Here is a 17,017-nt window from a genome sequence, read left to right as displayed (position 1 = left end):
TATGTTGTTACTATGAGATAGTTACTCTGACAGTGAAATGGTACAGGAACAACTAGGTGCAGGAAAAACACGGGACATGACCCTGTGTTTGTGTTTGTTTCCTTAATGAACAGTGACGTTGAATGGACCCTGTCTCACTCCATATAAAAAATTTAACTCAAAATAGATGAAAAATTTAAATATGATACACACATATATATTTAATGCCTAACTCAAAGAAACTCACAGAAAAAGAGAGCAGAATAGCAACTATCAGGAGTGGGAGTGGTGGTACCAGAAGAAATAGGGAGATAATTGGTCAAAGGATAAAAACCTCCAGGTGTGAGATGAATATGTTTTAGGGATCTAATGTACATTATGGTGGTTATAGCTAACAATACTGTATTATACACTTGAAAGTTGCTAACAGAGTAAAGTGTTAAATGTCCTCACCATAAAAAAAGGAAATAGTAATTATGTGAGAGATAGAGGACTTAACCCAATGCTAGTGTGGTAACCCTGGTGGCTCAGACGGCAAAGCATCTGCCTACAATGTGGGAGACCCAGGTTCGATCCCTGGGGTGGGAAGATCCCCTGGAGAAGGAAATGGCAACCCACTCCAGTGTTCTTGCCTGGAAAATCCCATGGATGGAGGAGCGTGGTGGGCTACAGTCCACGGGTCACAAAGAGTCAAACACGGCTGAGAAACTTCACTTAGTGTGGCAATCACTCTATAATATGTATGTGTATCAAATTAACACAGTGCCCAGTGCTCTCTGACAACCTGGAGGGGTGGGATGGGGTGGGATGGAGTGGGAGGGAAGATCAAGAGGACAGAGACATATGTCTATCTATGGCTGATCTATGTTTATGTAGGGGCAGAAACTAACAAAATATTGTAAAGCAATTATCCTCCAATTAAAAATAAATTCTAAAAAAATACAGAAAAATACTTTACAAGAGGTAAATCTATAAAACACTTAGAAGAAAACATTGTACTATAGCTTTAGAAACTCAAAAATGGCAACCAATTCTTAAATTTGACACCAAAGTAACAAATATACATATGTGTGTACATATGTATTTGTCTAATATATATCATATTTCAATAGAATTAAAATGTTTATGTATCAAAAGCATAATGAAAGATGTGAAATGACAACCAATATGTTGGGAAAACAGCCCAACAACAATGACAGGTGCCCAGTTTTAAAAAGGCAAAGGTCTTGGATGATATTTCTCCAAACAAGAAAATACACTCAACGTCACTGTTCATTAAGGAAACACAAAATATAGTCACAACCAGATACAACTTCACATTACCTAAGCAAGCTTTAATAGCGTTAAAAATTAGAAAGTAAGTATTGGCAATTATGTGGGAAAATAGGAACTCTACACATTGCTGGCAGGAATATAAATGCTGCAGTCACTGTTGGAAAGTCTGGCTATTCCTCAAATGTTAGACATAAAATTATTAATATCATATGTCTTCTCAATTCCACTTCAAGGAAAATATCAAACAAAAAGGAAAATGTGCCCATGAAGAAATTTGTACACAAATATTAGTAGCAGTCTCTTTCAGAACACCCAAAGAAAAACAAAACAAATGTTGACCAATCTGTGGATGCATAAAAAATTATAGTACACACATACAATTGAATACTGTTCAACCATGAATGAAAAAAACAAAGTGCTCATATATATTACAACTTAGAAAATGCTCCAAAACATTATATTGGGTGAAAGAAGCCAGAAACAAAAGGGGCGATGCTATGATTCCTTTTATACAATGAATCCATAAAAGGCAAATCATAGACATAAAGCAGATTAAGTTGACACATGCTGGGGTGGAGAGAATGGACAGCAATTATTTAATACACAGCATATGCTTCTGTACAGTGATGAGAAAGTTTTGAAATAAGAACTAGTGATCACACAACATTGTGAAGGTATGACATACAACCAAAATGTACACTATTAATTGTATGGCATGCAAAACATATTAAGAAAGGGTGGCAAGATACACAGAAGAACTATACAGAAAAGATCTTAATGACCCAGACAACCATGATGGTGTGATCACTCACCTCGAGCCAGACATCATGGAGTCCAAAGTGAGGCAAGCCTTGGGAAGCACCACTACCAACAAAACTAGTGGAGGTGATGGAATTCCAGCTGATCTATTTCATGTTTTAAAAGATGATGCTTTTACAGTGCTGCACTCAACATGCCAGCAAATTTGGGAAACTCAGCAGCGGTCACAGGACTGGAAAAGGTCAGTTTTCATTCCAATCCCAAAGAAAGGCAATGCCAAAGAATGTTCAAACTACCACACAGTTGCACTCATCTTACACACTAGCAAAGTAATGCTCAAAATTCTCCAAGCTAGGCTTCAACAGTACCTGAAGCAAGATCTTCCAGATGTTCAAGCTGGGTTTAGAAAAGGCAGAGGAACTAGAGAGCAAATTGCCAAAACCCATTGGATCACAGAAAAAGCAAGAGAGTTCCAGAAAATCCTCTACTTCTGCTTTATTGACTACGCCAAATCCTTTGACTGTGTGGATCACAGCAAACTGTGAAAAATTCTTCAATAAATGGGAATACCAGACCATCTGACCTGCCTCCTGAGAAATCTGTATACAGGTCAAGAAGCAACAGTTAGAACCAGACATGGAACAACAGACTGTTTCCAAATTGGCAAAGGAGTACATCAATGCTGCATATTGTCACCCTGCTTATTTAACTTATATGCAGAGTACAACACATGTAATGCCAGACTGGATGAAGCACAAGCTGGAATCAAGACTGCCAGAAGAAATACCAATAACCTCAGATACACAGACGACACCACCCTTATGGCAGAAAGCGAAGAGGAACTAAAGGGCCTCATGATGAAAGTGAAAGAGGAGAATGAAAAAGTTGGCTTAAGATTCAACACTCAAAAAACAAAGATCATGGCATCTGGTCCCATCACTTTCTGGCAAATAGATGGGGAAACAATGGAAACAGTTAGATACTTTATTTTCTTAGGTTCCAAAATCACTGCAGATAGTGACTGCAGCCATGAAATTAAAAGACACTCGCTCGTTGGAAGAAAAGCTATGATCAACCTAGACAGCATATTAAAAAGCAGACATTACTTTGCCAGCAAAGGTCTATCTAGTCAAATCTGTGGTTTTTCCAGGAGTCATGTATAGATGTGAGAGTTGGACCATAAGAAAACTGAGTGCTGAAGAATTGATGCTTTTGAATTGTAGTGTTGGAGAAGACTCTTAAGAGTCCCTTGGACTGCAAGGAGACCCAACCAGTCAACACTAAAGGAAATCAGTCCTGAATATTCATTGGAAGGACTGATGCTGAAGCTGAAGCTCCAATACTTTGGCCACTTAATTCGAAGAACTGACTCATTGGAAAAGACCCTGATGCTGGGAAAAACTGAAGGCAGGAGGAGAAGGGGACAACAGAGGATGAGATGGTTGAATGGCATCATCCATTCAATGGACATGAGTTTGAATAGGCTCTGGGAGTAGGTGATGGACGGGGAAGCCTGGCGTGCTACAGTCCACAGGGACACAAAGAATCACATACCTGAGCGACTGAACTGAATTTATGTGAATTTCACGTTAATTTTTCAAATAACATTACTCCATAAATTGATCGACAGATTTCGCACAATCTCTATAAAAATCACCACTGATTTCTTTGCATAAATTGACAAGTTTATCATAAATTTAAGGGGCACAGAAAAGTCAAAACAATCTTACAAAATGACCAAAAATTAGAGGTCTCACACTACTCAACTTCAAAACTAAATATGAAACTAGTAATTAAGATGTCTAGATGATGTGCCACTGATGTAAAAACTGACATTTAGATTACTGAAACAGAGGCCAGAATGCACAAATGCTCAAATTATGAGTCAGTTGAGTTACGACAAAGTTGCCAAGATAATTCATGTGGGAAAAATGGTCTTTCCAACACGTAGTGCAGGGTTCATGCTCAGAATCATATAATATTAATATAACTCCATATCTTTGTTAATCCATTTACTTTACACTCAATTAAGGCTTCTTCTGTCTACACACCTACTCTTTGCCATCACATGCCTATGTAAACAGCATCATACATACATCATTCATCCATCTCATATTCCCTCCCTTGTCCTTCGATGCAAATATGTTGATCTATTTGCAGCTACCAGCCAAGCAGGAAGCCCAGCTAGAGCTAGTCATCCTTCTTTATTCCCTTTACACTGTGTGTGCTATGATCACGTTCATCATCATATTATACCATGATATTTTGTTACTTTTAACTAGTTGTTATCAGTTTCCAATTCACCTATGACATCATTCTGCTTCTCCTTGCATAGATTATTAGCACCCAAAGAGCAAAATCAAGGCATTTCACTTATTTAATGACTAAATATTACATCTTCATAATGCTTAGCATAGATTCATGCACACAAGTACTTAAAATGCTTGTCAGCATTGCTTGCCAAACCACTGAAACATCCCTGGTAAATACAGAAGATTCAATGATCTAGAAAATGCACAAGTAATCAAATAATTGAACTGTCTTTAACCTATTACCTGCTCCATCTTGATCAGGAAGCAATCGATAAAGTCTCGAGGATTGTTAATATCCAGGGATGCTTGGTGTTCCCTTGTTTTCTCCAAAACATAATTTTTTACATAAGCAATATTTGTAATAAGTTTTTTATAACTATAACTCCATGGGAAAAAATCAAGGAGCACAGGGAAAATATTGAGGACCTAGAAGAGAAAACTATGGTTTATTAAATAAATAAACAGTTAAAACTTACATGCCAAGTCCTGGTTGGAAACTGTAGTATAAATATTAAAATAAATATGGTCTCTAAATGTTGAGGAGTATTTTTATTATACAAATACATAGTTTTCTATGCTGGTAGAAGTATTTCAAGGAGAAAATTTTGGTCAGGGATCAAAAATAATAATCATTTCCTACACCTACATATCATGTTTCCAGTATGAAAACATCTTTACATCAATTCTGCCTGTTTTTTACATCAGTTCTTCTCTATAATCATGAAATAAGGGTTGGCACAAAGGACAATGACTCACACTTTGTAGATGACAACGGAGGTTAAGAAAGTTTGCACAGCCTGATATAGAGCACAGAGCTGGTCTCTGATGTTTCTACCTCTGTCTCATAGACTCAAACATAAAATATGAATTTTATTAATAGGACTGAAAAGGCCCTAAGTGAAAAAAGTGAAAGTGAAGTCGCTCAGTCGTGTCCAACTCTTTACAACCCCATGGACTGTAGCCCACCAGGCTCCTCTGTCCATGGGATTTTCCAGGCAAGAGGACTGGAGTGGGTTGTCATTTCCTTTTCCAGAAAGGGTCCTAAAGACACCATGAAACTCAATGTTTTTGGCTAAAGTAACTGAGCACCAGAGCACTTAAGTGACCTCTGTAAGGTCACACCACAGTCTTTTAGGCAAAAGGCAGAACATGTCAGCTCAGTATAGAGTACACCTGTGATGTTGGTTTGTGGTTCCTACCCCCAAAAAAATCCCATTTTTTGCAATCCCCAAAGCAAATAACTTGCCAGTTAGGATGCCAGCTGAAGCATCAAACAGTCCTAACCTAGTCAGTGTCCCCTGACAGCACTTTTTCACTCAAAAGAGATATTCTCCTGCTTTCTAAATGCAGATATTTCTGCCAACTAAGGTGGTTAAGTAGTAACTAGGTGGAGACTGAATGACAAGACTTGTAAGTAATGGAAGCCTTTCCAGAAGGGCCTGGAATTCCTTCTATTGCTGTGGGCATGCTTTGGGGATGTTACCAAAGTAGTTTACAGAAACTGGGCTTTCAAAACTGGTAGAAAAACCACTGAACAGTGTCAACAGGACTGAATTGCAGGCATGTGTTTTCCTGTCTCAGAGAAGGCAATGGCGCCCCATTCCAGTTCTCTTGCCTGGAAAACCCCATGGATGGAGGAGACTGGTAGGCTGTGGTCCATGGGGTCGCCAAGAGTTGGACACGACTGAGCAACTTCACTTTCACTTTTCTCTTTCACACATTGGAGAAGGAAATGGCAACTCACTCCAGTGTTCTTGCCTGGAGAATCCAAGGGATGGGGAGCCTGGTGGGCTGCCGTCTATGGGATCACACGGAGTTGGACACGACTGAAGTGACTTAGCAGCAGCAGCAGCATTTTCCTGTCTAACATTAAAGGGCTCAGCCAGCAGCCCCAGATGAGCATTCCATGATGCTAAGCTCTGGGTAGTACTGTGCTCTTCACAGTTTCACCTCACAGCTTGGTGTATAGAGAGATCTGGACCTCATGGGAAAAAGAGAATAAATGATTCCTCAAGAAGAAAGGCCCTTGGCCTCACCTGCATCCACGGAGAGCCCAGAATCTTGATATTTTCATTTATTGTTTTCATTAGATTTAGAAAAGTTTGATCTTTATAATCAAAACGGTTCTGGAAAATAATGGAGCAGATCACATTGCAGGGAGCACAGCCCAGGATGAAAGTGGGATCACAGGGCAATCCTGAAGAATAACAAACATTTAAACACATCATTAAAACATACACATGAAACACTTTATTTTTGAAACAACAGGTAGACTGTTGGAAACTTTAAATCAATATTTCTTGTACAAAATCCCTTAACAGCAAAATATTCAAAATCAAAAATTGACACATCACTTTTACCTTAATCTGAAAGACCATGTTAACCGATTTAAATAAGGTCTATCTATTCATTTATCTTTACATTGTATTGATGTATAGTTTATTTACATTGTTAATTTCTACTGTACAGAAAATTGTTTCAGTTATACACACAAACATATATTTTTTTTTCAATTTTTTTTCCATTATGGTTTATCACAGGATATTTAATATGGTTCCCTGTTCAAGGCAATAGTACCCTGTAATTTATCCATTATATTTATAATAGCTTACCTCTGCTAATCCAAACTTTCAATCCTTCCCTCCCCCACTGCTGGAAACTACAAGTCTATTCTTTATGTCTGTGAGTCTGTGTTTTTCACAGATATACTCATTTGTGTCACATTTTAGATTTCACATACAACTGATATCATATGATATTTGTCTTTGTCATTCTGACTTACTTCATTTAGTATGATAATTTCTAAGTCCATCCATTTTTGCTGCAAATGGTAAATAATTTCTTTTTTTAATCAATCCAGGGACTTCCCTGGCCGTCCAGTGGTGAAAACTCCACGCTTCCACTTCCGGGGGTACAGATGGATCCTTTGTCAGGGAACTAAGATCTCACACACCACATGGCACAGCCATAAAATTTAAAATAAATTCAATTCATATTCACTGCCTTTTCTTATATCTTTTTCACCTAAGGTATCTGTTAATTTGAAAGGTGAATGATGAAAATGCTGAAGAGACCGTTTTCATATCATTTAATTACTAACATTATCAGTGCTGAGTATCATAAACACTGACATAGGAAAATGGGAACAGTTAGGGACCTCCAAATGTTTTTTATATAATGAATATTTGAAAGAGAAAAGAAATACATAATGAATATTTGCAGAATCAGCAATGAAGAAGCTAAAGAGAGAGAGATTGTAGACTTCGTGTATGTGAAAAAGTAAATGTATAAAAGCAGGAAGAATCCATGCTATATGAGAAGAAAAACTAATATGAGTGAACGAGTATTATGAACTGGATTTTTTGTCCAAAGTAAATATAAAATATAATTTTTATATCAAACATAAATCCCAGGGAAGTGAAACCAGAAAAGGTTAATTGGCAAATGGAGTTTCTTTTTTCTTTTTTTTTTTAGATATTTGAAATACGACTTTATTCTGATTCTAAATGAAAAGGAATGGGAATGACAGTAACAAACAAGATTCCACCTCTCAATATTGTCATGTGACTATAGCAGTCTTATATTTGAAACTCAAGGAGGAAACAACTGTGTTCCAAAACACCTAAATATGCAGGTCCAAAAAATGAAAGCATTTTTTTTTTAAACTGCCACATTCACTCCAAAGCCCATCCATCTCCTTCAGCACCCAAAGATTAAGCACATGTTCTGCTTAGTTATAAAATAGTGGCAAACATGCTGCACCACTGACATCACAGGACAGTTGCCTATAAAACTAGACTTCTGACGCTGGGCCCCAGCTTCACTTTCTCACAGGTCATCATCTTCATCCGGGAGAGCAGTTGTCTGAGCAACCTCTAACTCGTGCTCATACTGTGCTGCCAAGGCTGGGTCCATGACCACCTCTGGTGGGGCAAGAGCAGGCATGGCGACAAACTCCAAGTTAGGGTCTCCAGTCAATTTTCTAGCAAACCAGAGGAAGGGCTTTTCAAAGTTGTAGTTACTTTTGGCAGAAATGCCATAGTACTGAAGATTCTTCTTTCGGTGGAAAACAATTGACTTTGCCTTAACCTTTCTGTCCTTAATATCCACTTTGTTGCCATACAACACAATTAAGATGTTCTCACACACTCATACCAGATCTCTATGCCAGTTAAGCACATTCTTGTAAGTAACTCTTGATGTTACATCAAACATTATAATGGCACACTGAGCTTGTATATAATAGCCATCTCTCAGTCCACCAATTTTCTCCTGACCAGCTGTATCCCATACATTGAACTTAATAGGTCCTCTGTTGGTATGGAACACAAGAGGATGGACCTCAACACCCAAGGTAGCTACATACTTCTCAAATTCACCAGTCAGGTGAAGCTTCACAAATGTAGTTTTTCCAGTACTACCATCACCAACCAAAACAAGTTTGAACTGAACTTGGGGTTCTCGTTGGGCAGTCATCGCGATGTTACTTCCAGAAGCGTCTCCGCGTCCATCTCCAAATGGAGTTTCTTTATGTGTCATTTCAATGTTAAAAAAATTTCCTTCCTTAAGAATTAAATGACCTTCATTTCCAATGACCATAAAAATTAATAAATCTGCATTATGTGGACCTCTGGGCTAGTCTTCTGTTTACCCATCAACAGAATATTAAATTTTGATAAATTTAAATTTTTCATCATTTACATCAAGTTTATTATATTTCCAATGAAGAAATTATACTAGAGGAAAAGTTTTCTTTTTTGGTAGGAGATCTATAAAATAAAATTGGTGCAATCAAGCAATCAAAGAAAATTCTGGCACTTCCCTTGTGGTCCAGTGGTTAAGACTCTGTTTTGTAATGCAAGGAACACAGGTTCAATCCCTGGTTGGGAAGCTAAGATCCCATAGGCCCGGGGGCAGCCCTTGTGCTTCAGCGAAAGATTTCACATGACACAGTGAAGATTCCGCGTGCCACACCTAAGGCCTGAAGCAGTCAAATAAATAAATCAACTTTTTTTTAATTCACTATATAAAGAGAGATACAATATTCACATATATAGATGTGATTAGGATTACTTGAGTCAAAGTACAGTAAGGAGTGACATCAGAATGACGGTGTAAGAGGAAGTCCCAGCCTTCATTCCCCCACAGAAACACCAGTTTAGCAATGATATGTGGATTAAAATTTCTTTATGAGACTTTCAGAAACTTTTAAGAAGTCACAATACCATAGGCCACTACGAAGCTGAAAACAGAGAAAATAAAACTGATAAGAAGTGCAATATCACTTCACCTGCATCAACACCTCCCCTGCAAAAACTCAGTGCTGAGGCAAAAGAATGCCCCAGGTTGTGATTAATCCAGGAAAGAGACGGATGAAACATGCATTCAATGCAGCAGTGGGCTGCTTGAGGAAGCGGTTTCTGTCCTGCGTCACTTGGAGTGCTGACAGAACTGGCACAGTCTGGATGTCTGGAATCACTGAGAATAGAGGGTGAGAAAAGTGATGTGCTGTGACCAGCATGGCCTGACACAGTCTAAAGAAGGTGCACAACTTGAGGCTCATCCTCTAATAGGGGGAGAGGAGTGGAGTTTCATCCAGTGTCCTGGTTTTTTGGAGGGCAGCTCAAAGGACTGGTAACTGTCTAACCTGATTCAAGGCATTGAAGGGGAGCCTACAGATTTTTGGATGCCACTGAGAAATGGAAGAGCTTGCCTCTGTTGAACCACAGAACTTTCAGTGTGCAGACAGATAACAAAGAGAGCAAGAGAGGACTAGCTCCTGAGAATGAGCTTGGCAAGCTTTCCTAGTTGTGAAATTCTACACATAAGCCCACAGTAGTTGCGGCCACCAAAAGAAACAGGTTTCAGAGGGTCCCAGAATCTCCAGCCAAGATGCTTGCTAAGTGTTTTTGCTCTATATAAAGCTGGCCCATAAAATCTGAAAGAGGTAGCTATTTTTTCAAATTAATGAATCTAAACATAAAGTCATGAAACACACAAAGCAGGAAAAATGGCTCAAACAATGTACAAAATAAATCCCAGAAACTGATCCTAAAGAAATGGAGTAATATCACTTGTCTAAACAAAGTTTTTATCAGAAAGTGATGCAGGGACTTTCCTAGTGATCCAGTAGTTAAGATGGTGTGCTTCCAGTGCAAGGGGACCGGTTCGATCCCCGGTCTGGGAACTAGGATCTCACATGACTCACAACAAGGCCAAAAAAAAAGTGACACAGATGCTCCACAAACTCAAGGAAATGATGCAATGAACAAATGAGAATATCAAGAAACAGAATACATTTTTTAAAAACAGCTGAAATCTGTCAGGTTGAAGAACACAATAAGTCACATAAAATTTTTGCTCAAAGGTAGGTCATTTGCTATTACTCAGAAGAACAAAAGGAAAAAAAATATTTAAAAGAGTGAAGAAAACACAAGGGACTTATGGGACATCAACAAGGGGGTCCATATACACATTATTGGAAAAGAGAGAAAGCTTATTTGAAGAAATAACGGCAAAAACTTCCTACATCTGAGTGAAAAACTGACACAGATTCTAGAAGGCCAATACATTCTAACTTGGATGAAGAAAAGAAACTCACACTGAGATACATTATACTCAAACTGCCAAAATCAGAGACAAGGAGAGAATCTTGATAGCAGCAACCATCATAATACTAACAAATGATTTCTAAGCAAAAACATTGCAAGCCAGAAAGCAATGGGATGATATACTCAAAACATGGAAAGAAAAAAGCTACCAACCAAGAATATTCTACTGACAAGACAATTTTTCAAAAATAAAGGACAAATAATCACTTTCTCAAATAAACAAAATTTGAGGGAGTTAATCCACACTAGACATGTCTTAGGGCTTCAACGGTGCCTCAGGGGTAAAGAACCGGCCTGCCAATGCATGAGATAGATGCATGTTCCATCCCTGGGTTGGGAAGATTCCCCTGGAGAAGGAAATGGTGACCCACTCCAGTATTCTTGCCTGGGAAATCCCATGGACAGAGGTGCCTGGTGGGCTACAGTCCATGGGGTCTCAAAAGAGCTGGACATGACTTAGCAACTAAATAACAACAACAAAGACATGTCTTAAAAGAAATGCTAAAAGGGGTTCATAAATTTCAAACAACACTGAACAGCAACAGAAAATCACATGAAAGTATTAAGTTAATCATCATATTTTGTGCTGGTCTCAGCCTATCAATAACCAAAGGTATAGATGAACTAGACCTTGTGATTCTTTTTATGACTGCAAGAAGTCCTTCAGCAAAACCCATCAGGAAACTTTGAAACATAGAACTTTATTACCAATAAGACCTGGATATTGCCAACACACCTGGGAACACACTATGAGGTTGTGAGTGGAGAGAGGCAGAGAGTGACAACTCACACAGTGGCCCGGAGTTCTGCTCTCACTGGGGTAAAATTTGGGGCACAGGGTTTTGAGGGCTCATTATGGGTGAATTTAGGACTTAGAAAGTGGAAATACAAAGCACTGAAAGATAAAAAAAAAACAAGTAGCCAAAATACTTGTAATTGAAATCATCCAAGAACAAAGGAGGCTCAGTGGGAAGAGCTCTTTAATCTCCTGGCTGGCTTGTGTTTATTTCAGATAACCACCTTTGAAACGGATGCTATTCGGAAACAGATGCCTTGGTGATCACGGCCGGCCGACATCAGGTATTTGCATTACAAAAAAGAAAAATATCCAGAACTGTCTGAGTTTAAACTACACATTAGAAAATGAAAATCAAAAGCAAGAAGTAGCACCTCACATTTGTTAGGATGGCCATTATCAAAAAGAAAGAAAAAAAGGGGAGAAAGGAGGGAGGGAAGGAGAGAGAGACAGGAAGAAAATAACAAGTGTTTATGAGGGAGTTGAGAGATTGAACCCTTATATACACTTGATAAAATGTCAAAAGATTTACTATGAAAAGCAGTATGGCCATTCCTCAAAGAATAAACAGAAAATTACCATATTACCCAGCAGTCCCACTTCTGAGTTTTCATGCAAAATAGCTGAATCAGGATCTCAAAGATGTGATGATTACTCTTTCCCCCTTTGACTCACCTTTTTCTCCCCCAGATCACCTCTATTTCCTCCCTCCCCCTTCTCTTCTAAATCCAATTCTGTGAATCTCTGTGGGTGTTCTGGGCTACGAAGAACACTTAGGGAAGAGAGTACTGCCTAGATCTGTCTCTCTCCTCTTCAGTCCCCCTTTTTCTCCTCCTGCTCATCTCTATCTCCTTCCTCCCTCTCCTCTTCATATAACTCTGTGAGCCTCTCTGGGTGTCCCTCACGGTGGAGAATCTTTTCACCATTAACCTAGAAGTTTTATTATCAGTGCAGTATAATTGGAGAAGCCTTGAGGCTACTGAAGAATAAGACTGAAAGCCAGAGGCAGGAGATTTAAGCCCAAAACCTGAGAACACAAGAGAACTCCTGACTACACAGAACATTAAGTAATAAGACATCATCCAAAAGCCTCCATACCTACACTGAAACCAACCACCACCCAAGAGCCAATAAGTTCCAGAGCAAGACATACCACGCAAATTCTCCAGCAACGCAGGAACATAGCCCTGAGCGTCAACATACAGGCTGCCCAAAGTCAGACCAAACACATAGACCCATTTCAAAACTCACTACTGGACACGCCATTGCACTCCAGAGAGAAGAAATCCAGTTGCACACACCAGAACACTGACGCAAGCTTCCCTAACCAAGAAACCTTGACAAGCCAATCGTCCAACCCCACCCACTGGGAGAAACCTCCACAATGAAAAGGAACCATAGAACACCAGAATACAGAAAGGCCACTCCAAACGCAGCAATCTAAACAAGGTGAAAAGGCAGAGAAATACCCAACAGGTAAAGGAACATGAAAAATGCCCACCAAGCCAAACAAAAGAGGAGGAGATAGGGAATCTACCTGAAAAAGAATTTAGAATAATTATAATAAAAGTGATCCATAATCTCGAAAACAAAATGGAGTTACAGATAAATAGCCTGGAAACAAGGATTGAGAAGATGCAAGAAATGTTTAACAAGGACCTAGAAGAAATAAAAAAGAGTCAATTAAAAAAGAATAATGCAATAAATGAGATCAAAAACACTCTGGAGGGAACCAGCAGTAGAATAACAAAGGCAGATATAGGATAAGTGATGAAGAAGATAAGATGGTGCAAATAAATGAAGCAGAGAGGAAAAAAGAATCAAAAGAAATGAGGACAACCTCAGGGACCTCTGGGACAATGTGAAATGCCTCAACATTCGAATCATAGGAGTCCCAGAAGAAGAAAACAAAAAGAAAGGCCATGAGAAAATACTCAAGGAGATAATAGCTGAAAATTTCCCTAAAATAGGGAAGGAAATAGTTACACAGGTCCAAGAAACCCAGAGAGTCCCAAACAGGACAAACTCAAGGCGAAACACCCCAAGACACATATTAATCAAATTAACAAAGACCAAACACAAAGAACAAATATTAAAAGCAGCAAGAAACAACAAATAACACACAAAGGGATTCCCATAAGGATAACAGCTGATCTATCAATAGAAAATTTTCAGGCCAGAAGGGAATGGCAGGACAAACTTAAAGTAATGAAAGAGAATAACCTACAACCCAGGTTAATGTACCCAGCAAGGATCTTATTCAGATATGAAGGAGAATTGAAAAGCTTTACAGAGAAGCAAATGCTGAGAGAATTCAGCACCACCAAACCAGCTCTTCAACAAATGTTAAGGCTCTTCTCTAGACAGGAAACACAGAAAGGTTGTATAAACACGAACCCAAAACAGCAAAGTAAATGGCAACGGGACCATACCTATCAATAATTACCTTAAATGTAAATGGGTTGAATACACCAACCAAAAGACAAAGACTGGTTGAATGGATACAAAAACAAGACCCCTATATATGCTGTCTACAAGAGACCCACCTCAAAACAGGGGCACATACAGACTGAAAGTGAAGGACTGGAAAAAAAAAAACTTCATGCAAATGGAGACCTAAAGAAAGCAGGAGTCGCAATACTCATATCAGATAAAATAGACCTTAAAATAAAGGCTGTGAAAAGAGACAAAGAAGGACACTACATAATGATCAAAAGATCAATCCAGAAAGAAGATATAACAATTATGCACCCAACATAGGAGCACTGCAATATGTAAGGCAAATGCTAATGAGTATGAAAGGGGAAATTAACAATAACACAATAAGAGTGGGAGACTTTAATACCCCACTCACACCTATGGATAGATCAACTAAACAGAAAATTAGCAAGGAAACACAAACTTTAAATGACACAATGGACCGGCTAGGCCTAATTGATATCTATAGGACATTTCACCCCAAAACAATCAATTTCATCTTTTTCTCAACTGCACACAGAACCTTCTCCAGAATAGATCACATCCTGGGCCATAAATCTAGCCTTAGAAAATTCAGAAAAATTGAAATCATTCCAGTCATCTTTTTTGACCACAGTGCAGTAAGACTAGATCTCAATTGCAGGGGAAAAAAATTATTAAAAATTCAAACATATGGAGGCTAAACAACACGCTTCTGAATAACCAACAAATCATAGAAGAAATCAAAAAAGAAATCATAATATGCATAGAAACGAATGAAAATGAAAACACAACAACCCAAAACCTATGGGACACTGTAAAAGCAGTGCTAAGGGGAAGGTTCATAGCATTACAGGCTTACCTCAAGAAACAAGAAAAAAGTCAAATAAATAACCTAGCTCTACACCTAAAGTAACTAGAGAAGGAAGAAATGAAGAACCCCAGGGCTAGTAGAAGGAAAGAAATCTTAAAAACTCGGGCAGAAATAAATGCAAAAGAAACAAAAGAGGCCTGAGCAAAAATCAACAAAGCTAAAAGCTGGTTTTTTGAAAAGATAAACAAACCGTTAGCAAGACTCATTAAGAAACAAAGGGAGAAGAACCAAATCAACAAAATTAGAAATGAAAATGGAGAGATCACAACAGACAACCCTGAAATAAAAAGGATCATAAGAGATTACTACCAGCAGCTCTATGCCAATAAAATGGACAACTTGGAAGAAATGGACAAATTCCTAGAAAAGTATAACTTTCCAAAACTGAACCAGGAAGAAATAGAAGATCTTAACAGACCCATCACAAGCACGGAAATCGAAACTGTAATCAGAAATCTTCCAGCAAACAAAAGCCCAGGGCCAGACGGCTTCACAGCTGAATTCTACCAAAAATTTAGAGAAGAGCTAACACCTATCTTACTCAAACTCTTCCAGAAAATTGCAGAAGAAGGTAAGCTTCCAAACTCATTCGATGAGGCCACATCACCCTAATTCCAAAACCAGACAAAGATGCCACAAAAAAAGAAAACTACATGCCAATATCATTAATGAACATAGATGCAAAAATCCTTACCAAAATTCTAACAAACAGAATCCAACAACATATTAAAAAGATCATACATCATGACCAAGTGGGTTTTATCTCAGGAATGCAAGGATTCTTTAATATCTGAAAATCAATCAATGTAATACACCACATTAACAAATTGAAAGATAAAAACCATATGATCATCTCAATAGATGCAGAAAAAGTCTTTGACAAAATTCAACATCCATTTATGATTAAAACTCTCCAGGAAGCAGGAATAGAAGGAACATACCTCAACATAATAAAAGCTACATATGACAAACCCATAGCAAACATTATCCTCAATAGTGAAAAATTGAAAGCATTTCCCCTAAAATCAGGAACAAGACAAGGGTGCCCACTCTCACCACTATTATTCAACATAGTTTTGGAAGTCTTGGTCACAACAATCAGAGCAGAAAAAGAAGTAAAAGGAATCCAGATAGGAAAAGAAGAAGTGAAACTCTCACTGTTTGCAGATGTCATGATCCTCTACATAGAAAACTCTAAAGACTCTACCAGAAAATTACTAGAACTAATCAATGAATATAGTAAAGCTGCAGGATATAAAATTAACACACAGAAATCCCTTGCATTCCCATACACTAACAATGAGAAAACAGAAAGAGAAATTGAGTCAACAGTTCCATTCACCATTGCAATAAAAAGAATAAATATTTAGGAATATATTTACCTAAAGAAACAAAAGACCTATATATAGAAAACTATAAAACACTGATGAAAGAAATCAAACAGATGGTTTGATTTCCCCTCAAATCAAACAGGACACAAACAGATGGAGAAATATACCATGTTCATGATCAAAAGAATCAATATAGTGAAAATGAGTATACTACCCAAAGCAATCTATAGATTCAATGTAATCCCTATCAAGTTACCAAAGGTATTCTTCACAGAACTAGAACAAATAATTTTACAATTTGTATGGAAATACAAAAAACCTCGAATAGCCAAAGCAATCTTGAGAAAGAAGAATGGAACTGGAGGAATCAACCTGCCTGACTTCAGGCTCTACTACAAAGCCACAGTCATCAAACAGTGTGGTACTGGCACAAAGACAGAAATATAGATCAATGGAACAAAATAGAAAACCCAGATAAATCCACGTACCTATGGACACCTTATCTTCGACAAAGGAGGCAAGAATATCCAATGGAAAAAAGACAACCTCTTTAACAAGTGGTGCTGGGAAAATTGGTCAACCACTTGTAAAAGAATGAAACTAGAACACTTTCTAACACCATA

The 17,017-nt window shown here is 38.1% G+C and overlaps 1 protein-coding gene and 1 pseudogene across 1 annotated transcript in view; both read right to left on the bottom strand.

The window, feature by feature from the left end:
* LOC136158237 (cytochrome P450 2C19-like) overlaps window positions 1–17,017 on the bottom strand; it is a 54,306-nt gene that overhangs the window by 13,521 nt on the left and 23,768 nt on the right. The window contains exons 5-6 of the mRNA XM_065920015.1: window positions 6,362–6,522; window positions 4,569–4,751 (exon numbers count right to left, since the gene is read on the bottom strand). Of these exons, the coding sequence (XP_065776087.1) occupies window positions 4,569–4,751; window positions 6,362–6,522 (344 nt within the window). The remainder of the gene's footprint in view (window positions 1–4,568; window positions 4,752–6,361; window positions 6,523–17,017) is intronic.
* On the bottom strand, window positions 8,154–8,823 carry LOC136158238 (GTP-binding nuclear protein Ran-like; annotated as a pseudogene).

This window comes from Muntiacus reevesi, chromosome 2 (assembly GCF_963930625.1).
Source record: "Muntiacus reevesi chromosome 2, mMunRee1.1, whole genome shotgun sequence".
Lineage (NCBI taxonomy): Eukaryota > Metazoa > Chordata > Mammalia > Artiodactyla > Cervidae > Muntiacus > Muntiacus reevesi.
This window is presented reverse-complemented; position numbering and strand designations above follow the sequence as displayed.